At 39.8% G+C, this 26,146-nt stretch overlaps 3 protein-coding genes across 9 annotated transcripts in view; 1 reads left to right on the forward strand and 2 right to left on the reverse strand.

The window, feature by feature from the left end:
• rec114 (REC114 meiotic recombination protein) overlaps positions 1-26,146 on the reverse strand; it is a 57,546-nt gene that overhangs the window by 5,147 nt on the left and 26,253 nt on the right. The window lies entirely within an intron of this gene.
• On the reverse strand, positions 1,257-14,280 carry LOC144050090 (calcium homeostasis modulator protein 4). 5 transcript variants are annotated; one of them, XM_077563036.1, is made up of 6 exons: positions 13,493-14,280; positions 13,175-13,329; positions 13,037-13,092; positions 3,610-3,689; positions 2,254-2,755; positions 1,257-1,825 (listed from the first exon to the last, which is right to left on the reverse strand). In XM_077563036.1, exons 5-6 carry the CDS (start codon positions 2,716-2,718, stop codon positions 1,670-1,672), a joined length of 621 nt encoding a protein of 206 aa, XP_077419162.1. In that variant the 5' UTR covers positions 2,719-2,755; positions 3,610-3,689; positions 13,037-13,092; positions 13,175-13,329; positions 13,493-14,280; the 3' UTR covers positions 1,257-1,669. The 5 variants fall into 5 exon arrangements, with proteins under 5 accessions (XP_077419162.1, XP_077419161.1, XP_077419159.1 ...); XM_077563035.1 differs by lacking the exon at positions 13,493-14,280 and having other exon boundaries at positions 13,175-13,458; XM_077563033.1 differs by lacking the exons at positions 13,037-13,092; positions 13,175-13,329; positions 13,493-14,280 and adding an exon at positions 3,908-4,511 and having other exon boundaries at positions 1,257-1,529; positions 1,662-1,825.
• The window catches only part of LOC144050087 (neuroplastin-like), a 37,562-nt gene continuing 15,800 nt past the window's right edge, over positions 4,385-26,146 (forward strand). The window contains exons 1-2 of one of the 3 annotated variants that reach the window (XM_077563028.1): positions 4,385-5,058; positions 23,320-23,667. In XM_077563028.1, coding sequence (XP_077419154.1) covers positions 4,983-5,058; positions 23,320-23,667 — 424 coding nt within the window. In that variant the 5' untranslated portion in view covers positions 4,385-4,982. The remainder of the gene's footprint in view (positions 5,059-23,319; positions 23,668-26,146) is intronic. The other 2 variants (XM_077563027.1, XM_077563026.1) reach the window with 2 other exon arrangements.

Consider the following 26,146-nt stretch of genomic DNA (forward strand, 5'->3'; position numbering starts at 1 on the left):
TGGAACAAAAGTGATGCGAGTCAAGTCATCACTTTTAGCAAGTCACTCAAATCTTGCTCAGTCACAAGTTCACAACATATATTTGCACATTTGCTACTTTCTGCTCATAGTCTGTACCTGTGTTTGTTTTGCTGGACGAACACATTCACAATGACACAATTTATTAAAGGTCTCAAATAAATCTCCTTATGGTTTATAACTTTATTGTGTGTTCAGTTAAATGCACAACCGACATAAAGCATAGTTAATGTTTGATCGGCTATCCTTGTGTATGAACTTGATGCGACTTACCTGTCTTTGTGTTTTAGTTCTTGCGTCTCTTTTTGATCTTTTGACTGACTTTGAATGACCATGCCTAAGTGTTGATCAGTCGAGACCTCTGCCAAGGCCAAAATGTCAAAATTTTGATCAGTCGAGACCTCTGCCAAGGCCAAAATGTGATTTCGGTGATGTCGAAGCTGAATCAAAGTTCAAAGTTCAAATGTATTCTAACATTGCCTCTCTACAATGTGTAGAGTAAAAAATAAAGACATATAAGATCATTAACGTAGTCTATTCTTTTCTTTCTTCTTTGTGCCATTGTATTATTATTACTATACTTTTGTATGACAATGTAATGAGTATGTAAGTGTCATTGTGTCCAAAGGAAATTAATAAACTGATTCCACTATTATTTATTTTCATGTAGATTTCTTTTGCCCACTGCCATATTCTTTATGAATCATTTCCCTGTTTGAATTCAGTTCAATTAGAATGGTTAAGACTCTACATGATGTTGTCTTGTAAACTAAAATAGGACACAGCCCCACCCAATAAATACATGTATCCTTAGGACCATATTGTTTTTTATATCTCCTTCAAGAAAACAGAAAAAAAAACAGGAAACACAAGAGACCCCCCCCCACCCATACACCCACCATTCATTTGTATTGCCCTGTGTAAGGGCCAATTCTAAACAGTAGAGGGAGCACTAAATAAATAGCAAAATAACTGTTTTATCTTCAATTCTGTCAACATTCACCCAATATCCACTCTCATACGTTTAGATGAATATTTCTTTGTGTATGTATTTTTTCTTCAAAGTTGACTTTTCCCAAAAGAGACATTAAAAATTACCACACGGAACCTAACATAATATGCACACAAAATCCCTAATGGCTGTGTATTACAAAAATAATTTATTATATTACAAAACTATATAAAAAATAATAATAATAATAAATTCTGCAACAGAATAGACATATCGCTGTGCCAGCTTAAAGTTATAAATCAGGTTCAGAACTTTGAAAAACAAAAAACAAAACATAATATAAGGAGGGAAAATTTTGACAAATCTGATATTTTTGCTAAATATTGTATTAATGAAAGAATTTGTTTGTAATTATAAACCGGTCCGTGTCTTCACATTTGAGCTCAGAGTTCCGTTGCAAGGGAACCGAGACTTCTTTCTTCAAGTGGTCTCAGTCGCCTGAATGCAGCCATAGTATTGCAGTATAGTCGGGAACCATATTCCCAATTCGGGTCTCGAGCTGAAGAAATTGAGAAAACCTTGCTTGAACAAAGTCTGTTGGTCGACCGTTAGATCATTCACCGGTAACAGTCAGCCTCTGCATCTTAACAGACCATTTTGAACGTAGCTCTGCGTAGGGTCAGTTTCTTACAAAGCATCTCAAGACGTCCTGGTCCGCAGAGAGCTCATCCTGAGGACGGTGAGCTCAGCGACGTCGGCTTCCTGCAGCTCCTCCACTTCCTGTTGGCAACTTTGCCTGATCACGTATACGACCAGACCCACGCAGATGGCGATGAGCAGGACGATGCCTAAAACCTGCCGCACGGGGGAACAGAGTGGCTTGTGAGTCTCAATGTTTTCGACTTTACTGTAATAAACACTCAGAATTACCAAGAGTTAATTCCTTACAAGAAGGGGAAAGATTGTACTGAGCAAACGCACACAGATTTTAGTATTCAAGTCTTCTGACTAACAGGGGCGGAACTTAGGCATTTACGCTAAATATAAATCGCCTGGAGATTACAAAAGTATAATTGTTGAGGGTTACTAAATAAGAGTTAATTCCTTAAAAAAGATGCAGGGAATGCAGTAAGTCTTTTGACTTAGAAAGTTACACTAAAGACTAAAAAAGATGCCCGGTGATAACAAATGTACAATTGCTTAGAACAAGTATTGGAAAATGTTCCCCAAAAGAGTTTGTAGCTCACACAATCTAGAGAAAAGAGTTTAGGACGTTCACTCACCTGAGAGAAAACAAAGAGCTGCTGCGACCGCAGCATGAGCTCTTGCTGGGGGACACCTCCGTCACTTATTGGCTCGCACCACTTCTGCGGGGCCGCCCTGTCCACCAGCACAAATCTACCCTCCCAGTCTGTCATAGCGCAGGCGAAGTACTGGCCGTCCAGGAAGAGCAAAATGAGCCAGACGACGGCGGGCACCACGCTGGAGAGCGACACGCTCCGGCGACACCAGGCGTCGCAGCGGCACCCCTGGATGATGAGCATCAAGGTGAAGGCCATGACGGCCGGGATGACGAAGAAGGCGGATGAAAACACGCCGTTCCACCTCGGGTTGCACGGACACTCGAACTCCAGCTCCACCAGTTTCTCCAGTCCCATGAGGATGAAACCGAATGCCACGTTGGAGACCAGCGGACTGTTGCTAAGTTCATCTTTGAGCCTGGTAAGCCATTGTTGTCGACTTTCCATACTTAGATGGGCTCAAGAAATGTCGCCGTGAAAAGCCCTGAAGTGTTGTGAACACATTGGCAACGGCTAAGTGATGCGTGATAAACGCAGGCAGCCCGAAGTTCTCCCCCTCGGGCAACATGCCGCCCTTCCACTCTGATTGGTTTCGAACAAAGGGGGCGCTGACACCTCGGCAGCCCATTGGTCGGGGCCAGGTTTCAGGTGGGGTTACTTTTTAAACAAACTGGAGGGAGGGCTGCAAAGTGGAGCACAAGTACAATGGGGATCGCGTGTCGGAGTCGAGCGCTAAGTCTCTTCAAGTAATAGAGGTTGCTGTTGACTCATAACTGCCTTGAGTATTATTATTATTTTTTTTAAAGCCGTTCAACCTTGTTTCACAAAATTCTGTTTCAAGCAAGGTTATTATAGTCTCACTATCATCAGCAGGATTTTTTTTCCCCCACACACAATACTTTTTCTATCTCTTCTATACTGTAATGTGAGGTCTTTAGTCACATAAGCCACCTTTATTACCTATTTGTTTTTAACAATAGTAGATGGTAAAATACCCCAAACCAAACGAATATAATCAGAAAAAAAGCACTAAGCTTAATTTTTTTCAGACGCTAATAAGACAAGCTTTCACTTGCAATTTTGTAGCATAAATACTGCTTATATAAATGTTTTTGCTTTCTAGAGAGACCACAACTAAGTGTTCCACATGGATGCTGTCACTTTTTTGCCAACTGAAGCATATTTCTTGAACCCAAGACAAATCTTTTTATGTGTACTGTTTTGTTTGTGTACAGGGGCCGTTGTGAACCGACATTTCACTTTAATTAAAACACAACGATATGGGCAGCACAGTGAACACGTGGTCTGCATCACAATTTGGCAGTTTGGGATTCAAACCTGGGATGTAGCCTTGTGTAGAGTTTGTATGTTCTCCCTGCTCTTGCGTGTAGGTTTTCGTCAGGTACTGCAGCTTCCTCCTGCATTCCAAAAACATTCATGTTAGATCGTTAGAAGACTAAATCTATCTATCTATCTATCTATCTATCTATCTATCTATCTATCTATCTATCTATCTATCTATCTATCTATCTATCTATCTATCTATCTATCTATCTATCTATCTATCTATCTATCTATCTATCTATCTATCCATCCATCCATCCATCCATCCATCCATCCATCCATCCATCCTTACATCCATCCATCTATCGCTGCCTTCAGGGAGTCTGAAATCACGGCTTTCCTCGCAGAAGTGAACAACGTCGTTTTTCTGTGGACACTTCCCCGAACTGTCCGCAGGAGGTCGCACTTGCAGCAGCGCATATTTAATAACAAGGGCACACGAGAGGAGGATTAACCAGGAGGCCATGTTGAACTTTTCAAGGGGATATGCTTGCACGCGTAGCCATTCGATTAGCGATGAAGTAAAAATAAAAAAAAATAATATAAAAAATAATATATATATATATATATAGATGGCCTTTGCGACTAATACAATTACTAGCCGGCTGGGAAGGACGCGAGCGTCTTGGTGAAGGCCATCATCATCTCTGCCGACCGAATTGCTGCATTAATATTGCACGAGAGAGAGTGGGGCCATAAGTAGAGGAAGTCACGTGGTCACCAGCGCGCACTTCCTCCAAAATACAACATGATGAAATGATGGAGGAAGAGAAGGAAGAGGTGCACCTTTCGCGCCGCGTGAAATAAACAACAAACTGGGGGGTGGTAGTGGTGGATAATAGAATTGTCGCTATCCGTGCGTAATTACGCGCTCTTTTAAAGCCCTCAGGAGTGGAGAGAAGCAATGCGCATCAGCTTGCGCATCTTTGAATCTTCCCAACTACACTGTGGACAATCTCGCTGACACCCCCTCCCTCCCCCCCCTCCCTCCGTCCCTCGATCCATCCTCCTCTGCAATCCGACGAGGCTTCTCCGCCGCCGATGGCCGCACATCGGCATCCCTGAGAGCCGCCGGCCGCTTCCACACCATCCAGCGCCCCCTTTTTTTTTCTTCCTCCAACGGAACCACCCATCGATTTTTGTTTTTTTCCTCTCTCTTCTTCAACGCCAAATCGAGGAATCTGCTGCCATGCTGCGCGCGTCTTTTCACCTCCACCACTTCCACCACCATCATTATTCTTATTATCATTAGTCGAGCTTGTGATCAACACAAGATCATTCATTTCCCACTACCCTACCCTACCCTTCCCTCACCCTCCCCTTTGCATTTTTTATTTATTTTTTTGTCCGAGTGAGACCACGACGGGATGCGTCCTGGTGCAGTGATGCTGCTTTTGGTCCTTCTGGGCAACTTGATGCCGCCCTTCGTCACGGCTCAAAACGGTAAGAATAATAATAACGAGAGGAATAAGAAAAAACAAAACAAATGTGACCCGTGGCGTGACTGATGCAGACACACGAGAATAATACAGGGGGCAAAGTGACTTTAAGAGGATTTGGACTGCACTGCACTTACACCCTAAGATGCAGGTTAGGCTTCAATAGAGTCGTTGAGAAATGACTTCTATGACTTTTGTGCAGGTTTTAGCTTCATGCATTTTCTTGGTGGCTTTACTAACCTGAGTGTCTCTAATCTAAGTAGTGGATCACTTCGGTTTTTCTTTCGTGTTTGCTGGGCTTTGAATAAGAGTCCGTGCTGGTGTGCGTTTATTTTTTATTTTATTTATTTATTTTCCAAATACACACGGGCAGTTGGCCGCCCATGCATCCCTGTCCTCAAGACTCGCCCAGTGTGTTGTACTGTAAATACACAAGGCCTATACGACTACAAACATGTCCTTTATGCCCAACTGATTTTGTGTTTAAGTTATTATACCTTGCCTTACGAGTTGAATTAATTTCATGCAGGCTCGTAACTCATTGACTCATATCTTTTTTTTTTTTTTTTTTTTTTACAAATGAAATGAATTGACATGTCGTTCCAGCTCTCAAAAGACATTCTTTTTTTTTTTGTTAAATGCGTAAACTAAATAAAATAGTACTGCGCTGTAAAATATAAATAGTAAAGAAGATAATAAACCATAAACGTGAATGCAATGAACCTATCCTGCATTATTTGCTGAAAAACTCACCTATTTTCTGGTTTTGTACTCAAGCCAAAGCTATATTACTTTGCCGCCATCTCGTGGACAACTGTTGTTGTTGTAATGTTTAACTTTTTTTCATTTACATTTGAGATGCTCTGTTTTGTTGGTGTTCCATGAATACTCATCATGCACAAAGTGAAACAGAAATGTTATTTTCTACTCTGGTGATGCGGATAATGTGTGGTTAATGACAGTTTGAGCAAAGTGATAGCGCGCATATGTGTTTGCCGATGTGTGATGTCACGTCAGTTTGTGCTTGGGTGTTATAGGCTAGTATGTGTTAACATTGTTAACATTTTTAATTCTTTATTTTATATTTTAACCATTTTGAATTTAGTTATAGATGTATAGATGCACATCTACACAGGTGTAATAATGTCAAACTCAATATAACTCGACCTTAACCGTAATCTGTTATCTTGTTTTGTCTAAATTCCCTGTTTTGTCCTGTTTGAAAATTCAAGTTCAATCTAGCATACTGAGATTCTGTTTTGTCTAAATGTGAAAGATCAACCTAGCATACTGTGAGAATGAAATCTGATTTTCGTATTTGATGGGAGGAGAGAGGTGTTTTTCTGTACAAACTCTGATTGTAATAAAAGGGCTGTGTCTCCTGGGGGGAGGGACACACATTCTTGGATGACACTGCTTGGGTGATATGCAATTGTGTGACCAGAGATCTCTGTAATAAATCAACCTTGCAAGGACCCTTTTCACAGGAATCTCATCTTTGATTTATTTGAACACGCAAAAGATTACAAAATTTATTATAATCCTTCATATGCTACCTAAAACCTTTGATGGGCCTCATATGCAGCTGGTTTGTTTGTGTTAAATAATTTAACTACTAAATGCAGTGGTTTATGTAACATGGGGTCATGATTGTGTACATGCTATATGTGTTGGTGGTGTTCTTGCGGACCACTGTAAAGTACAGTTCAATTAAAAATATTGTTGTATCTACAGAGAGTTTGACCAACTCAGTTTCGGCAGGGTAACAAGATGGCGTCCATATGTCATGTAACCAGCAGTTGACCAATCACAGCTCTCTCTATATACGGCTCTGATTGTATCTATTGGCGTTTACAAACCTCTTGTGGATTTTTGCTATTTCTGGCAGGGCTCATCTCTATCCCCTGCCAAATAGCTCAGTTTTTAGTACTAATTCACTGTATAATGAAGCCAAAAGTCACATGCACAGACACGGTTATTTGTGTTGATGTGTGCCTTCAAGGGGAATGGCCTAGGGAGTGACGTCAGAGGCTGCAGCCACGCTGTTAGTTCAATGTTTGCGTCTGTGCTATGCTCCTTGCGAGTGTTATCCGATTGTGTTTCTGTACCATTCAATAAGCGTCTAAAGGTTCGTCTCTGAGTTTTCCCTCCCCACTTTAATCAAGCAGCAGCCTATATAAACCCCACTTATAACAACCAACAGGTCACGAGTCGACTTAACCACTCCGCAATGATGGTTATAACTTGAAGTCGAAAAATGACCTGTTTTGGCATTAACAACACGGACGCCTCGCTGACATTAAAAGGCAGTCAGAAGGCTTGGCAAATTAGCAGCGGTGACTCAAGCATGTGAAATATTTGACTAAAAATGAGGCTGGTAGCACAGTCGCTTGGAAAATGCACGCCCATCACAGGCGTCAGAGCTTGTAAAATTCTTGCAACTAGCTGAGGGTTGTATAAAATTTGCAGTTGTCGTTTTGTTTTGTTATCAGTAACTTTGACGTTCAGACAAAACAAAATGGTAACACTATCATTTTGATATTTACGATAATTGAATTTGTGACGCATTTTAATGTTTACCATTTAAGCTACCAAAAATGGTGTTGTCACGTTAGCAAAAAGGGAACATCAATTCGGCTGAGTCACTTTGAGAAACACATTCAGATGATTTCCTGTTTTCATTGTATTTGCTGCCCCTGACTTCCATCTTAAGGGAGCATGGCATTTCCTTTCACTGCTATGTGCTATGTCTCGCTAATCAAAAAAGACGCTTTCTACTTAAAGCCACTTTTGTTTTTTTGGAGGAAATCAAAACATGGATGGCACTACATTTCTTGAACTTCGAACGAAAAGAAAGCAGAAGTTATGGTCTTTAGTCCTAGTGGTCCTTGTACATCATTCTCACCTTGTTGACTTGGCTCGTGTCGTCTTATCTAAAGCCACCCTCGAATTTTGATTTTAAATTGGGCGGTGATTTTAAAATGCAAATTGGTGCTGTTGTTAAATCCAGTATTTTTTTTTTTAATCTTAGGCAGCTGGTTAAGGTAAAGCTTCTCCTGTCAACAGCAATTAGAAACAGTCATCCATGATTCTGTCACATCTCTGCTAAAATGATTGTTAATGCTCATTATTTTGGAGTCAGCCAGTCCTCCCCCAAGCGTCTCCAGTTGGTTCAAATTGCTGCTGCTCGCTTCCTAACTGGAGCTCATAAGAGGGAGCTCATAACTCCAATTCTGGCCTCTCTCTCCTGTTCATTTTAGAGTTAATTTAAATGGTTTTGCCGCACATTACTACCTCTCTGAGCTCCTCCACTTTTATGCATCTGCCCGGTGCCTGAGGCCAGTGAACCAGACACTACTGGAGGTACCCCCAGGACTAAGCGGAACCCCAGAGGGGATTCGAGCTTTTTTCATTGCCATTCCCTCCCATTGGAATGACCTCCCTTAAACTCATATTCTCCTAAAAACGTATAAATACATTCTATTTTAAACATCACCATTGTCCAAAAGACGCATTTATACGTTTTTTTTTTTAATGCTAGTGCATTAGCCTCTGAATTGCAGAGAACGGTTGAAGCAATGGTACAAAAATGGCCAGCAGCAGAGTATAAGAGATCAACCAGGGCCACGTTGCAAACAAGATGTTTTCCCTACAGTTTAAAACAGATTTGTGACTAATGATGAAATGTAGCTTTATTCTAATGCTAATTGCTGCCAAACGGAAACAGATAGAAATATACTTTTTCTTCCTGATGAAAGAAGAGACTCTAATCTTCCATGTTTTTATAGCACTAGAACAGGGGTGGCTAAGTTTGGTCCTCGAGAGCCACTATCCAGCCTGTTTTCCATGTTTCTCTCCAGTAACACACCTGATTCATGATCAGGATCGTTATCAGGCTTCTGCAAAGCTTGCTGATAAGCTGATCATTAGATTCAGCTGCGCTGAAGGAGACAGGCTGGAAAATGGCTCTCGAGGGCCGAAATTGGCCACCCCTGCAAAAGAACACAATATTTCACGGGCCTTGCAAAATCAGTCAAAATCCAGTAAAACAGCCGGGTGCGAAGGGGGTTGCTTCAGTAAAAAATGGCTGGCAGTGAATGAGTTAAACGTTCAGCAAAACTCCTCACTGTCCATCTTTAAAACACGTCTTAAAACACATTTTGAGACGACTAGTCAATTTTTGGGGGCTCCAAAAACACTGTTAGTAGAGAATGATGTATTGTTTCACAAGTTTTGACTTTGAGACAGATCTTGTGTAATAGCCCCTCATTTCTTGTGCAACCCCAATGTTTTTCCCCTAAAGGATAACTTGTAATTTTCAGTAGGTCTGAGTGATGAGCAAGAAGTAATCCTCATGGGAGGGGGAAAAAAAAAATAATCTAAAAACAAACGCAGGGGAGGGAATTACTGTGCATACTTAAATATAAAGCCTAATACCCCGCCTCGTCTTTTCTGGAGGATAATCAGACACCCACCGTGAGATTGTTAATAAATGGTGCATTTTGAGGGTGGGATGAGAAAGGTTGACGCAAACCTGCACATAGTTTAAAGAGAGTTTTAATTTGACCCATTTCAAACAAATAAAGCACTATAGAAAATAGTATGACAATGTAGCCGAGTGGATTAAGGAGAAAATAAGTGCAAAATCACAATGGTTTCATAACAAAATATCATCCAAGGGATTCCGTTCTTTCCTTTTTTGGGTCTCTGTGGTGCAAGGAGTGTGACGTGAGGCATTTTCCAATCTCGGCTATGTGGAAAATCTTATACTGTATCCTATAATCCTTCTATTGTTGGACATATCTGAAGAGAGGTTTTTTTTTTTTTTTGGTTGAGTAGGTGTGAAATGAGAAATGTGTGTGTGCGTGTGTGGGGAGGATATCTTACTTTAATTCTACTGAATGACACAATACATGTCAGCTGTTTTTTTTTGCGCCCGAAAGCCGTTCAATTCAACGACACAATTCATATTGGAGGCCAAGCGATGCGTGGCTTCTTATGTAATGTCGGATTTTCTGTGGTATTACAGCCTTCAGGTTGTGATGCGTGGAGACTAATAATTATAAGTGCATCAGATGTAATCACTGTTTTGGAGTAGTGGGGAGGAGGGGAGCAGGTCGCAGGGGGAATCCGTGGCTTTTTTCCTCCTCACGTTCATCAGGGGAGAAGTGAAGTGGGCGGTCGAGTTCCAGCGACAGATATGAGTGCAAATAGTGTTCCCCCATGCATCCCTCTCGGCCATTCTGCCCGTTTCTATTTTTACCGCCACGACACGGCAACGTGGGTTTAAGGTCCTTTTGTGAAAGTGAATCCATTAACGCTTAATGGATGGCCTCCTTGTGCACAGCTGCAGCCGCCTTGCCAAGACCTGTGATGACGCTGCCAGCCCTTGAAGGCCGTTAGGCGACGCTATGCTGGAGAAAAAAAAAAGATAAACATACACTATAGCGTGCCGCTAATGCTGTTATACAGTACGTGTAATAAATTAAAGTAAAGTAAAGTAAAATTCGCATCTCCGCATTAGACCCATCCCCTGAGGGAGTGGTGAGCAGCAGCAGCTCGGGAATCATTTGGTGATCTAACCCCCCAATTCCAACCCTTAATGCTGAGCGTCAAGCAGGGAGGAAAATGGGCCCCATTTTTATACAGGGATGTGATTTGACCAAAGTGAAATTATCTGAAAATTTAGCCGGGTGTCTGGGGGCCGCTGGCACCCAGCTAGGTCCAGGGCAGTGCCCTGGTGGGGGGACAAGGGGCCCCCCGGAGCTCATGGGTTTTCCGTGTTTTTAAGTACTTTCAATGCACTCACATGACAAAGAAATAGACAAAACAACAGCATCAATTTTCAATGTATATTGAACTATCCCTAGTTTTAGTCAACTCAAAATCAGTCACATTCAAAAACATTGGACTGCCTTTGCTTTTAAAAACTATCACTGAGAATATCATCATATCTAACTAATGTGATTACTAAGTTAACACATAAATAATGTTGAAGAGTTCAAATTTCATGAACAAATAATTGTATCATGACCAAATGAAAAGTAACTCATATTAGAGCATACCACAAATGTCTTTGTTATAGCAGAAGATGTTATCTGTCGGAGTCATGTGCATACACAATGAACTACAAAAAAAAAAAATAAAAATCAGATTTTTTTTTTTGGGGGGGGAGATAAAAAAAGCGGAATTCCGCGAATTAGCGGAAAAATCACATCCCTGTTTATAGTCTTTGGTATGACCCGGCCGGGGATTGAACCCACGACCTCCAGGTCTCAGGGTGGACACTCTACCACAAGGCCACTTAAAGATAGCGACAGAGCCCTCCCGCAAGAAATATTAAAAACTGTGGGTAATTGGCAGTAAAAATGTGTCTACTATTTATGTAATTGCTCATTTTATTAGTTTAAACTGTAACTATATGCCACAAACACCAACATTTTCCTCTTTGAAAAAATGCAACCACCTTTATTTCTAATGGGAAAAAATAAGTCTAAATATGAAGTTTGTTTTGTACAAATCTTTAAAGCAGTTACCCTGCCAACTATCTTTTTTTTTTGTATTATTGGACAAAGACACAAGCAAGAAGGCTGCACCCACAAGCACTGCACTAAGCACGGGAGTATAATAAACTGTATTTTGCCAATAAGTGGCCCTTTCGTTCCTCTTTATTTCCACCAAGCGTTGCAATCAAGAGAGGCGGGGTTTGCCTTTTTAAGACTAGCATTATAAAGCTGCATCGGATCCAATCAATAGGGCTATGAGACAAAGGAGCGACTTATCCATTATCGTGTTTCTTGTCCGCGCTCTGGACAAAAGGTCCATTTATGAATCTGGAAAATATACCACGGGCCTCGAGCCAGCGCTTCGACCGAGTCGTTCTTGCTCTGTGTGAAATCTGATATGGACCCACACTGAAGGCAAAAACACACAACAGGCAGACATGGACGGACAACTGTGTAAAATGAGCCGGGAATTTATATATGTATAAATATGTACGTTATATGGATAGATAGATAATTCTTTTAATAAAGCATTATGATTTTGATTATGATTTTTCGACATCTTGCTCAAGGTTATAGAGAAAAGTCTACTTAATGTGATAATGATGTCAAGTTTAGCAAGTGCATCAAGTTTGATACAAGCTATTAGCAAGAGACGCTAACGTGGGGTCATGTGAAATCTATTGGTTTTGCTTCAAGTCGTTTGACTTTGCCTGCTTTGACCTCCAAAATACAATAAAAGGACGTGTTTAGCGGTTGTGATTACAGGGCCGGATTAGAGCGTGCCTTCCCAGCAAGGGTTACTGGGATTTAAATCTCATTAAACTGTTGCCGGCTTGCCGCTCCACTGTGATTGGAATGACAGCGTACGGGAGCGGTTTTACTTGAATTTATGAATAACGGCGACGTTGTGTCACATGGCTCCCCCACCGTGACATTACATAAGGTGCACCGTAACGCCAGTGGTATCAAGCGAGAATGCTAAGAATGACAACTGATTGATGAATACAAGCTTCTTATTTTAGCTTCCGCAAAATGAGCAGAGGCTCAGTTGTGCTGGATATAAAAGGGAACAATTGACTGTCATGTCATTTGTAACTAATGGGCCACTCCATTGGACACTTTGAACCATACTAATGTCATGACACACTCGTGTGAGGTTTGCGGTAAGTTTCACATTGAAAAAAGGTTAGCTACGACCAAGCTGTATCATGCTATGCTAAAAGTCGATAATTATTGTTCAAAAGGGAGTCTGTGTGAGCGGTAACCGAGTCATCCTGTTTGGTAACAGGTGCCAGGGGGAGGCAAGTTGAAATTATTTTGACATACACTGGTCCTTTATACACAATCCATTTGTACAAACACATTATTCAATAGAAAACAATGGCATTCTTAACTTGCCTGTCAAATGTAAAAAATAATTTAAAAAAAACAAAAAAAACCATTGCTGTGTAATTAAACCATATAGGAAGTACTCACCCTTTGAAGACAGAGGTGTGTTTTCAGGTGAAGTTGCACATCTGGACTTTATTACTCTTCATTGTCATGCAAGTGTAAAAAAGAAAAAAAATTATCTACTGCATATTACTATTTATAAGCAATAAATAATGTACTCACCGTTAACTCTTAAGATGCTGCGATGAATGTCAGACGGCACTTGCACTTCATGTTGGTTTGCCCCCTTAACCCATAAAAGCCTAAAGCGCCTGCCAAAACATGCCTGTAAAACCTGTGGGTGACTTTAGAATCGCCCCCGTAAACCTGAAGTTTCCCTGAAAATTCAACAACATTGTCAATGCCTACTAAAAAAATTGATATCTCAGCTCTAGGATCAGATAGAAACGCTTACACATGTGGCGTTCACACAAACCTAAGTTTATTATTATGAACCTTCAATATATATATTTACTGTGTCGCATCTGCGGGTATATTTACCTTCAACACCGGATCGCAGTTATAATAACCTCGGGGGATCGAGTGGTAATTATTCGTCGTCCATTCCGTTGCATAGCCGTAGAAGTTTCCAACATCCTCATTGCCTACAAACATATTTCTTAACAATATGTCACTGTCGACTGGTTACACTGATTCGAATTCCTCCCGCGCCGTCATCAATTGCCGTCCTTTATTTCATAACTCCTGCAAATCAGCCATTCCAGGACATGTTACAAGGCCCACGTCACATTCTTGTGTATATTCGGATGCATTTTATCGTCTAAGATACCAAGAATTGGTCAAAACAAAACAAAATGATGTATCCGCTCCCCCGACTTTAAAGGTAGGAAAGCGCTAGAGCGCTCCCGGCTCTAGTGGTAGAAACGCAGCAATGCGCTCCTGGCCTGAATGGGTTAACTGTGGAAGGGGCGGGGAGGTAAACACAGTACAGACGCTCCCCACCTTACGAACGAGTTACGTTCCGGACGATCGTTCGTAAGGTGAATTTGTTCGTAAGTTGCTTCAGTGCTATATTTTGTATTATAATTTATGTTTAAAGCCTATATAAGTATATTGAAGGTTTATATAAGTATGTTTAAGGCTTGTACAAGTAACCTGCATTGGTTTGTACTGAAAAAAACTTAATAAAATGGAGAGAATACGTACAGTACTGTACTGTACTACGTATGTTAGAGAGAGAGAGCGAGACACACACACACAGTATGTACATGTACGTAATAAGATAAATAAAATGAAGTTTAACTTACTTTTGGAAGATGTACTCGATGCTTAAGGAGATGATGGAGGAGGAGGAAGAGGAGGATTTTATATCATGAGAGATTCTTCGTCGTCGCTGGAATCGGCTTCAAAAGTTATTTCCTGCTTCATGGGGACCGGCGTTTTCTTCCTCCTCCTCCTCGCCACGTTGCTCAGCCTCCAATGAGCTCTCACAGCGCCAATCGTCGGTATTAGCGGCGGAAAGAAGCACTACGCGCAATACAAAATCGAACTTACAGCATTTCTTTCCGAACATTTTTCGACATACTGTACGCGCAGAAATGTTCGTATGTACCGTTGTTCGCAACTCGAATGTTCGTAAGTAGGGGAGCGTCTGTATGTGGTTATTTTGTTGTTGAATAGTAGACATTTTATGCATGCATAAAGAAATGTATTACGAAAAATGAACTACACATTTTTTGGCCATTCATCTGTCGGTCAGGAATTCTGCGGTCTTGTGGGGATGTGATTTTTCCGCTAATTCACGGAATTCCGCTTCTTTTATCCCCCCCAAAAAAAAACATTCGATTTTTTTTTTTTTTTAGTAGTTCATTGTGTATGCACATGACTCCGACAGATAACATCTTCTGCTATAACAAAGACATTTGTGGTATGCTCTAATATGAGTTACTTTTCATTTGGTCATGATACAATTATTTGTTCATGAAATTTGAACTCTTCAACATTATTTATGTGTTAACTTAGTAATCACATTAGTTAGATATGATGATATTCTCAGTGATAGTTTTTAAAAGCAAAGGCAGTCCCAATGTTTTTGAATGTGACTGATTTTGAGTTGACTAAAACTGCCATTTTATATGGGATAGTTCAATATACATTGAAAATTTATGCTGTTTTGTCTATTTCTTTGTCATGTGAGTGCATTGAAAGTACTTAAAAACACGGAAAACCCATGAGCTCCGGGCCCTTGTCCCCCCACCAGGGCACTGCCCTGGACCTAGCTGGGTGCCAGCGGCCCCCAGACCCCCGGCTAAATTTTCAGATAATTTCACTTTGGTCAAATCACATCCCTGGTCTTATGTGGCCCCAGACAGTAGCACTGATGAAAAATGGTGTCCCCCGCCATCATTTAAGTTGACCATACTTGACATACAGAATAAAAAATCCTGTCACTCCTGCTTGATTGACCAAAAAAAAAAATAAAAAAAAAATCCTATGTCAAGTCAGTCACAATACCAGCAGCTCTTTTGTCAGGTAAAAGTGCAAAAATCTGTCACAGGTACAACACACCCACAGATGCACCCACACACACACACACACACACACACACACACACACACACACACCTTCTTGCATGTGACCAGTTCAGCGGTCCTTGGGGGGTTTTCCTACTCGCTGCTCTCTCTGTCTGCCTTGTGGGAGTGCAGATGGGGATCCAGGTTGTAGGCAGGCAGCTGACTCACTCTCAGGCTGCAACGGCGCTTGTGTGCGGCTTGATGTTGCCTCTCAGGGGAGCTCTCTTTTATACCGACATCAGTGGAGTAACGCTTTAATGCTTAAACAACTCCAATTTTTTTTTTTTGCACTACTGCTGCTGCCGAACAATGAGCCTTTCTCTCATTGCGTTACCCTGCTTCGATTCCTTGTAAGCCCAAACAGCAACTTTCAACAGATTATCTGAGTTGGACCAAATAAAATATTATGTTATACATAGAAACTATGTTAGTTCTAATATGGAAATTGGAAATCTCTGCTACTACAATGAAAATGCTCTATTTTGTCTTTGGCGTAGAACACCCTGGACTTGTCAGTCAATCAATAGGTGACTTTTTATTTAGTGGGCATGAAGCCTGGGCAAGCTTTATGAATGTCAGCTTTGTGAATTACTAGACTTCAAATCCTCTATTTTTGCAACATATGAAAGACAGGTTTTTGCAATATTATACCGTGGACTGTTCGCCGATCAATACAGAGTGTGAATCGGGATGGAACACCGAGTAGTAATCTAGCACCAAACACAATGTATGAAAATCTGCTACGTGAACTACCTCACTGAAAATGCTCTGTTTAGCCACAATTAGGATGACTGTATATTGCTCCCTGGATTGGTCACTAGTCAATTGCAGGGCCAGTGCGAGCAGCTAATTGCGTGGGATCAAGCTCACACGTTTATCAACCACTGCACTGGATAAATGCTCTATTGTGCTAGAATTGAACAACAATGATGATGACATGTCAAATCGGTAAAATTACCGAATGAACAATACTGAGCTCTCCAGAAAAAAAAAAAAAAAAAAAATTGAACAACAATTAGAGTTGGAGCACTGAGTGAGAATAGTGCTCGGACAAGCAAGAACATTTGAAAATGTTTTATATTCCACCCTGGATTGGTCGGGCCTACACAAGCGGCATAAAAGTTAGTTCTGTGAAACACTACAGTACAAACGGTATATTACATTAACTTACTTTTTTTTTTTTTAATTAATAGATGTAAGATGTTTCTAAGACCTAAGTTTTTGTCTATAGTAAATTTACAAACTAACTAATTAGTAAATACTACAGTAATTAATTGTTTGGCATGTGACTAAAAATTTTCATACACTTTACTGTATTTTACTTTTCACCAATAGTGTTATCCATGCAGTATAGGTTACCGGCAAATAGAAGATTTACCACATTAAGTAGAGGTGGTAGCTTGTTTTCCGTTAGTTTTCAAAAATTATTTGTGGGGAACTTATCTCACTTTTTGGCCATAGTAGCAGAGTTAAGTACATCAGCACTTGCTTGTTTCTTTTTCCGCTATTACTTTGAAGTGAGAATGGATGGATGGATGAATGGGCGCCAGCTGTTCTGTGTCAGCATGTTGTTGAACCGTGCAGCAATTGCGCTTGCCCATTTGTTGAATGTTGTCTGTAGTTTGTTCCGTGCGTTAATTCTCCCCCCTGCTGCATACAAATTTATGCCCCGGTTATTTTCTTCCTCGGGCCGTCACCTTGAACAGCATTTAATTGTCTTTTTAACGCATTCATTTTCTGTTATTATTATGATGGTCCCTAAGAGTCGATGGCTACCTTCGCCATGAACTGAGCTGCTCAACGCCTCGCTTACGTACAATCGTAGTAATAAGGAATGTCACAGTAAATGTGTCAAATTGAAATTCCGCTTTCACGAGTGTGCGCGTATTAGACTTGGTTTCACCCTCTGGAATTATGTTGTGAGCTTGATGGAAGCAGATGTTTGTAGAGAAAAGAAACAAATGCTAATTACTCCGCATAACTGGAGGCATCCCGCAGAGAAGCTTGCATTGTAAGTGCACTTTTTTTTTATTCCCGCTAAATTCTCCTCACAATTTCTGCTTCCATTCTATCTAATTCATTTCCATCTGGCTGTGAGTCATGAGCATGTTTTCGGCAACAAAACTGTTACTATGGTTACCAAGTAAAAATTCATGTATTGTCAAGTATGTGAATTTTTTTGGCTGGACTTTTGACATTCTGTTCAAGTCGACTTGCCAGATGACAGAGATCACAAGTTTGGGGGAGACTGAATTTCCAAATTGAATGAAGCCAAATGACGGTAAAAGAAAAGAAAATCAAACAAATGAACTCAAAGCTAAGCAGTGGAATTGTGGTTAGTATGTCTGTCTCGCAGTCAGGACATCTGGGGTCCAATTTATGTGTGGAGTTTGTATGTTCTTCTGGTGCTTGCAAAGGTTTTCTCCAGGTACGCTGCCTTCCTCTCAAATGGCTAAAACATGTATGTTAGGTCTCTCGCCGCCCAACGTCATCTGCGATAGACAATTGCTCACTTGTGACACAAATGAGGATGAGTGCAAGAGAAAAAGGATGGATGAATGAATTGATGGATGGACGGACAGCTAAGCTGCAGGCAACAATGAACTAGCACCCCCCCCCCCCCCAAGAATTTGGGAGGTGTGCCAGACTGAGTTTGAAGTAAATGGGAGCGTCAAGAGGAGTTATTGCATCTTTTCCTTCATGTCAGTAGGAGGTGCGCCTACGAGTCTCTTAAAGGCAGGAGCTTCATCACACACAAGACGTTTGGCCAAGGTCTGACCTTGTGAAGTTTAGTTATTACAGTTTCGTCTTTTACGGCGTGTCATCAAGTTTCAAGCCGCCACAGTACATGAGGACAGGACATGCAATGATGGAAACTCAGTTTCTGCGCAATTTGGTATCACCGATCTGTCTAGTATTTTAGTTCGTATTTGGCAGCAATGGGATAAGTCTTTCTTAACGGACCTAAAATAACGCCCAATGTCTTTTTGGACATGGGTTTTTGAGATTCTTTTGCTGGTATACCAAATTTATTTATTTTTTTTTCAGGAGAGCTCAGTATTGTTCATTCGATTTGACATCATAATTGCTCTCCTTTTTTAAAAAAAACAAATAAATTAATAAAAATTAATAAAAATGTTTTTTTTCTCTCTTTTTTTTTAAAAATATATACATGTATATACATATACACACATATATATACAGTATACATATATATATATATAGATTTTTTTTTTGTATGTGGGTGAGCATGTGCGTGCGTGTGTGTATTCATCAGTTCACCTAAAGCCCATTAAAAAAAAATCCCATACTAATAATATAATATAATAATAAATTGCCAAATGCAGAAACATCAATGTAAGTTATCACGATGTAGTGGCTCTCGCTAACAGACAGAATTAAGTAACCAGAATTAGGTTAAAAAATTCTATATACGTAGACCATGTTTCTATAAATTTTGATATTTGGTTTTTATTTGAGGCAGATATTTTTTCCATTAAAATGTGATTTATGAGGAGGTTAGACCATTGGTCGATATTCAGAGTTTGTTTATTTTTCCAGTTAACAAGAATTGTTTTTTTTAGCGATAGTAAGGGCTAAAAGTGTAGATTGAAATTGTTTATGTGGTAAGTCAGTTGTTGTTAGGTCACCTAGCAAACACAAGTTTGGAGATAAAGGTATCCTACAGTCCAAAATAGCGGAAAGTTTTTCTAAGACTTTAGTCCAGAAATACATAACCGGAGTACATAACCCAAACCGGAGTACATAACCAAATTTCAAGTTGTAAGTGAAAGTGGCTTTTGGGACGGGATTTTCCCCAAATTCGTACCCTTATTCTGAATGTAATTTTCATGCAAAACGTTTTCGATTATGGTAAATACCTCATAAATTGTGCTATATCTAACCTAAGAACAATGACTGAATCCAATCTGTTCAGTATAAATGAACGAGTACAAAGTTTACTTTCTGCTCAGACAAATCTGGAGGGCCTTCCATTAGGAGGAAAAACGGCAGTTTAACAGCATCTTTGCTCCAATTTCCTCCGTCTATCGAGGACAAAGTTAAGTTAAGGTCGTTTCTTTTCTTCCTTTCTTTTGTTTACAGCTGACAGGCTTCGGGGGAGGTTGAGAAGAGTATCTGTGGTCCAGGTGATTTGTCATTAGTTGAGGTTCATTAGGGCTGTCAGTGTGTTGTTGGGCTGACTACCGATGTAGAACTAGGGCATGAAGGAAGCCCAAACACACACTGGTACACGTGTACCTTTGACACTGATGGGATCCCGCTTCATCAACAATACTGCAGTGTTTCCTATATAGGCAGGGACGTGGTTTTCAGTGGAATACTACTGGCTGATGTTGTTCCAAAGTGTCACTCATTCAGTGGTCTATGGGGGGAGGTACTTGTTTGACTCTTCGTTAAATGGAGTTTGGGAAAATAAATAAACAAACTGCTCTTGAATGTCCTGCTTATCCAAATTGAAGGTTGGATGACCTCATTTTTGCTGTCATAGCAATATCTGCTCGGGATTAAAGGAGATTAAGTTTATTCCGTTCCCCACCACCAACGTGGGGCATTTTCCATAAAGTGCTGTTATTAGGTGCTTGATTTGTAATTTAACCGTACAGGCTAGTTTATGTTTTTAAATGCCTCTAATGTCCCACAGAGAAATACCAATTTAACCCTGGAGAACCCACGGGGTCAAATTTGGCCCCTATAAATTCTGCTACTCAAATAACAAAGACCTTTTTTTTTTTATTTTTTTTTACAAATTTAACTTCAAATTTATGCATTGAGGCAGACTGCCTGTCCGCATATTTATCTAGGAATTCCTTTCAGACTTAATTCCCTTAATTTCACTACAACAATCTTAGGATAAATATGAAGGCACAGACAAAAACCTCCATCTCATAAATAACACACTTATTTTATGATTAAGAAAAGCATCCTCCAAACAGTCCACATAGTGTTCTAGTGTGCTGATTAAAATGCACTTACACTGATTGCCCATGTTCATGTTTATCCACAGTCTCTTCTCACAGATGCTTCAAGGAACATATTCGTACCGTCCTCAACACGCCCTCTGTGGAGTCACTCAGCTGCAGGTCCGTGCATGCATGCATGCACAATATGAAACAGAGCTTGTTTTAAGCTCCAGTTTAAAGAAGAATCCCAGTGATAGTTGAAAAAGTCCAACAAAATACGCTCGACTTTACCAGCTACATTTAAATCTTAACCCTGGAGAACCCACGGGGTCAAATTTGGCCCCTATAAATTCTGCTACTCAAATAACAAAGACCGTTTTTTTTTTTTTTTTTTTACAAATTTTACTTCAAAAGTCCAGAGTGCCACTTCTGACCCCTGCATGGGGCCATCTAGTGGATGAATATTGCACTTACATGAGCCAGAGTGGCGGTGACAAGATGGCTGGCAACATGCTGTTTTGTTGAGCTGGAAATCAATCCAAACAAAACCATCTTCTCAGCAAACCATCAGATGGTAAAATTTTTATTTTTTTTGTTAATCTATTTCATATCATGTTGCAGAATGCCTAGGAGTATGTTTTATATATATATTTTGATAAATTAGCAACTCTGAGCTAGTTAAAAAAAAAAGGTGTTTAAATTGAAAAAACATACATTTTGGTGTTCAGTGAACTTATAGCAGTCATTTAATGTATAATTCATAAGTTTCCAAAGAAGAAAAGGGTTCTTGGGTTCTCCAGGGTTCAAAGCAGAGACACTGTTGGATCAGTCTCATCTCATTCACTGTCTCAAAATGACATGAGGTCAATATTATTGACATAGCACTTCAACTTCACTATGGCACAACGCCACCAGACAGCATCATTCAGCTCAATGTAACTAGCATTGAAACAGGGGTTCAGAACATTTAGAGAGACATGCACTTCGGACTGGTTGCCAGGGCACATACGAACAACCATTCACCCTCAGATTCACACTTGTGGACAATTTAATAGTTAATGCCTAATTGCATCAAAAAAAAAACAAACCCTGATCAACAAAATTCTGATTAGATGCTTTCCCACCCCAAACATTTTTAGATACAAGTCTAACCTATATACTTGTACGTGGTGTTCACTCCTAGCACCACCAAACATAAAAGTTAGCTTTCCTGAAGTGTTCTTGTTATTGAGGTTAAGTGTAAGTGGTGCCACTGATTGTCACGGCAACGTGCCAACAAAGTCAGCTTGATTGTCGATGAGTGCTCGTCAACTCCACAAGGGTTTCTGATGAACAGATCTCGGGGAACCTGACAAGACTGATGAAACTCACTTGTGCTTTTCCCAGAATATATTTATTTACAGTGAACAGGTTTTAGGTAATATGAAGAGCACCGGTTCTCAACTGGTCACACTTTGGGACTTGAATTTTCCCCATTGTCATTCAGTTGCAACTCATGTTAAACCAAGCAAATTTCTCCATTAACTTTCTACAGTCCTTGTCATCAAGAAGGTCAGCATTGTGTTGAAGCCTAGCCGACTTAGGGTGAAAGCCGGAGTACAGACCAATTGCAGGTTCAATTAGTATACAGACAAAAATCATTCACATGCACATTCCCACTAAGGGCAGTTTTAAGCCTTCAGTAAACCTAACATGGATATTTTTGGAATGTGGGACGAAACAGACGGGGATAAATTGCATGCAGAAGGCCTAGGAACTGTGTGTAGATGTTTGAACAACACAATTTCACATAATGCGGTCCAATCGTGCCAGGCTATACCAGACACTGGTACAACATCTCCGAGAGAAACAGTGGCGAAACAACTAAATATCAGTTTAGTGATTCACAGCTAAGACCGTAAACGTTTGCAAAATGCAGGCATTGTCGTTTTGTGGAAAAAGCCAAATATTGTATTATTTCTTTCTTCACTTTCATGAAATTATTTTTGTTCTTCTCTGTGATCTGGAAAGCACTTTCAATGCAATGACACATAGCTCGACGACCAATCCAGGGAATAGCCTGCCTCTTGCTCAAAGAGCCAGGGTGGGATAGACTCTCAGTAACCTGCAACACTATTGGGGACAAACACTACAGAAAAATAAATAAAAGCTACATTATAACTCTTTGACTGCCAGACGTTTTCAGAAAAGGGATGCCGTGGGTGCCAGCCGATTTAAGCATTTTTGACTGATCTTTCAAGGTCCACAGAAAATTATGTGTTTGGACTATGGAAACACGCATACTACCAAATGAAAGATTGGACTCTCATCTTTCATCAGAAAAAAAAGTTTGTTTCTACCTTATTCCGTTTTTCAGTAATCAACAATAGAAAATGGTTAGTTTCACCTCTGGTTTGAAACAAACGTCTTTTAACGTCTTTGGCACTCCTCCCTAGGATTTTGCTAAACGTTATTTAACGTTTTTGGCAGTCAAAGAGATAATGACGACTGACCTTTCTTTACACACTTGTTTTTTTAAACACTGCTATTATTCTCAACTGTATCACAAACTAAGCTTTATGACCCTTTTTTATTGTCATTGCACAAAAGTTTAAATACCATCTCGCCTCTGAATATCGGCGCAAATTGGCAAGCAAGGGGCAAGTAAGTCACTGAAGTAGACTGACAGCAGACTGAAGACTTCAAAGGCAGTTCTACGTTATTTATTTCTTTTTACTTTGTTTAACACTTACTAATTATATGGGCCTCTTCCTTTTGCTTGATATCCTGTTTTTCCAAGCCGTACTCTAATCACATTGAATTTCCCATACATTCCAATGTTATTTTCTCACTTTATCTACTGCTCTAACCTTCACGATCTTTTTCTCTTCAGCTGGGTTTGTGAAGTCACCGATGTCGGAGACTAAGCTCACTGGGGACACATTTGAGCTCTACTGCGACGTACTTGGTAACCCCACCCCGGAGATCCAGTGGTGGTATTCCGAGATCAACCGAGCAGACTCGTTCAAGCAGTTGTGGGACGGCGCCCGCAAACGCAGAGTGTCCATCAACACTGCTTATGGTGCCAACGGTGTCAGCGTTCTGGGTATTACGCGCCTCACGCTGGAAGACTCTGGGACCTACGAGTGCCGGGCTAGCAATGACCCAAGGAGAAATGACCTGCGACAAAACCCCGCTATCACCTGGATTCGGGCCCAGGCCACCATTTCGGTGCTACAAAGTGAGTAATGCAGTCCTTTCAATGATGAATAAACCTGTCATCTTCTGTCCTAACCACTCCAGCCTGTAAACTTTTTCAGTGTTGTAAAATGTGACTGTCTTGCTTTGATATGTGACAGACGGATATCATAGGACAGCAATGATATAAAATATCCCCTCTGAAGTCCTTACACTAACTAGCATTTCATTTTTCTTTGGTTCCATCATTAGTTTGACTATAAATATTTTGTTGCTTATGACCACAAACATGGAAACACTGCTGCTATAATATTTTTTACCCTTTCTATCCATGTCAATTAACTCATTCACTGCCATTGATAGCAATAGACGTCAAAAAATGATTTGAACTATTTCTATTAGTTTAACTTTTTCTTCCATTTTTGTTAACAAGGGTATGAAAGCCTAGAATTTTTTTTTTGGTACATTTAGAACAGAACCAACCAAAGTAGCAGTCACAAATACAATCAAAAAGAGTAAAAGGCTTAAATTAACTCATTCACTGCCATCGACGGCTATAGACGTCAAAAATTAATTTGAACTATTTCTATTAGTTTAACATTTTTCCCACTTTTGTTAACAAGAGTATGAGTACCTAGATTTTTTTATTGTATTAGAACAGATATAAAATTTGTGATTAATCGTGAGTTAACAAGTGATGTCATGCGATTAATTAATTTTTAATAATCTTTTCTTTATTTTATTTTTTTAAAGAAAAGATTATTAAAATTAGGGGCGACAGGCGATTACAATTTTTAATCGTAATTAATCGCATGACTGCACTAGTTAACTCATGATTAATCACAAATTTTATATCTGTTCTAATACAATAAAAAAATCTAGGTACTCATACTCTTGTTAACAAAAGTGGGAAAAATGTTAAACTAATAGAAATAGTTCAAATTAATTTTTGACGTCTATAGCCGTCGATGGCAGTGAATGAGTTAATTTAAGCCTTTTACTCTTTTTGATTGTATTTGTGACTGCTACTTTGGTTGCGTCTCTTTCACTGCTTGGATTGTCGTCTTTACTCCCAAAGTCCAGCCTGCTAAATGCATGCTTATGTCGTCATTTTTCATTTTCATTCAGCTGTTTCACTTCAATGTAATTGGGAGTGTTAGAAAACACAAGTGGACATTGGAGTTCAGTCTCTCCCAAAAAAAATGATATCATATTTTTGCTCTCTAACTCTTTGACTGCCAGACGTTTTCAGAAAAGGGATGCCGTGGGTGCCAGCCGATTTTAAGCATTTTGACTGATCTTTCAAGGTCCATAGAAAATTATGTGTTTGGACTATGGAAACACACATACTACCAAAAAAAGATTGGACTCTCATCTTTCACCAGAAAAAAAAAGCTTGTTTCTACCTTATTCCGTTTTTCAGTAATCCACAATAGAAAATGGTTAGTTTCACCTCTGTTTTGAAACAAACGTCTTTTAACGTCTTTGGCACTCCTCTGTAGGATTTTACTAAACGTTATTTAACGTTTTTGGCAGTCAAAGAGCTAATTTGGTGGTGATCCAATAAAATAATCATTTCGCCTTTGGATGAGACATATTTTATTTCCTTGAAACAGTCTCCCAGGACTTGTCAGAGCATTGGTGTAAATGGGTCTCATCCAATATGTGTGTGTGACTGTGAATCAGTAATGACATTATAGGCCCTTAAACCCTCTGCTCTATGCACACAAACAGTCAAACACACTGAACGGCGAGTGCACTTTTCTAATCTGTGCATGCTTGGCCGCTCGGCCCACTGAAGCACATAGAGTTAAATGTTGTTAGTCATTGTGAGCTTCTTCCAGAGAGGCTATAAAAGGTGTCAGATCCCTGCCAGCCCTTCTGACAAATGTTTATGTATATATTGGCATAATTTCATGGAGGCAAGCTGATTATTTTCAGCATGGGCTACCACCAACTGAAAATATACATGCTCTGTTGTTACTTAACAAGATACAGTATGTTCCACACATATACATTTTTATCCATGGCATTATATACGAGGCTGCAAGTTAATGACAGAAAGAATACCAATAACGCAATATTGCACTGTAGTACACCAACATTAGATGTTGATGCTGCACTGCTGACCAAACACTACCCAACTATATGCATCTGCACATTTTGTTGTTATTCAAGAAGTTATCCAAGGCATTATATAAGAGGCTCTAAATTACGGTTGATACACAATATCAATATTGCAATTGCATTGTAATACACTACACATTAGATATTGATGCTGTACCGCTTTCCAAACACTGCCTAAATATCTGCAGCAGCACACTTAATGATATAACATGATATAACATAAATATTATTTCTTAAGCTACTGAACATGATGTTTTTTAAACATGAAACCATTTGGTACAAGGCCTGTACTGAGAAAGGATTATTTGAAATTGTCTCTATTTGGTAAAGTATTTTATTTGATATTTAAAAAAAAAAAAACTTGAGTAGCTACTTTGTATGTCTCCTTACATTCA

This window comes from Vanacampus margaritifer, chromosome 4 (assembly GCF_051991255.1).
Source record: "Vanacampus margaritifer isolate UIUO_Vmar chromosome 4, RoL_Vmar_1.0, whole genome shotgun sequence".
Lineage (NCBI taxonomy): Eukaryota > Metazoa > Chordata > Actinopteri > Syngnathiformes > Syngnathidae > Vanacampus > Vanacampus margaritifer.

Bases quoted from the DNA above. Each gene is read 5' to 3' on its own strand.
- LOC144050090 (XM_077563036.1), bottom strand. From the start codon at position 2,718: ATGGAAAGTCGACAACAATGGCTTACCAGGCTCAAAGATGAACTTAGC. The intron at 1,826-2,253 runs GTGAGTGAACGT...CCCGTGCGGCAG, and splicing joins AGCTCTTTGTTTTCTCTCAG to GTTTTAGGCATCGTCCTGCT.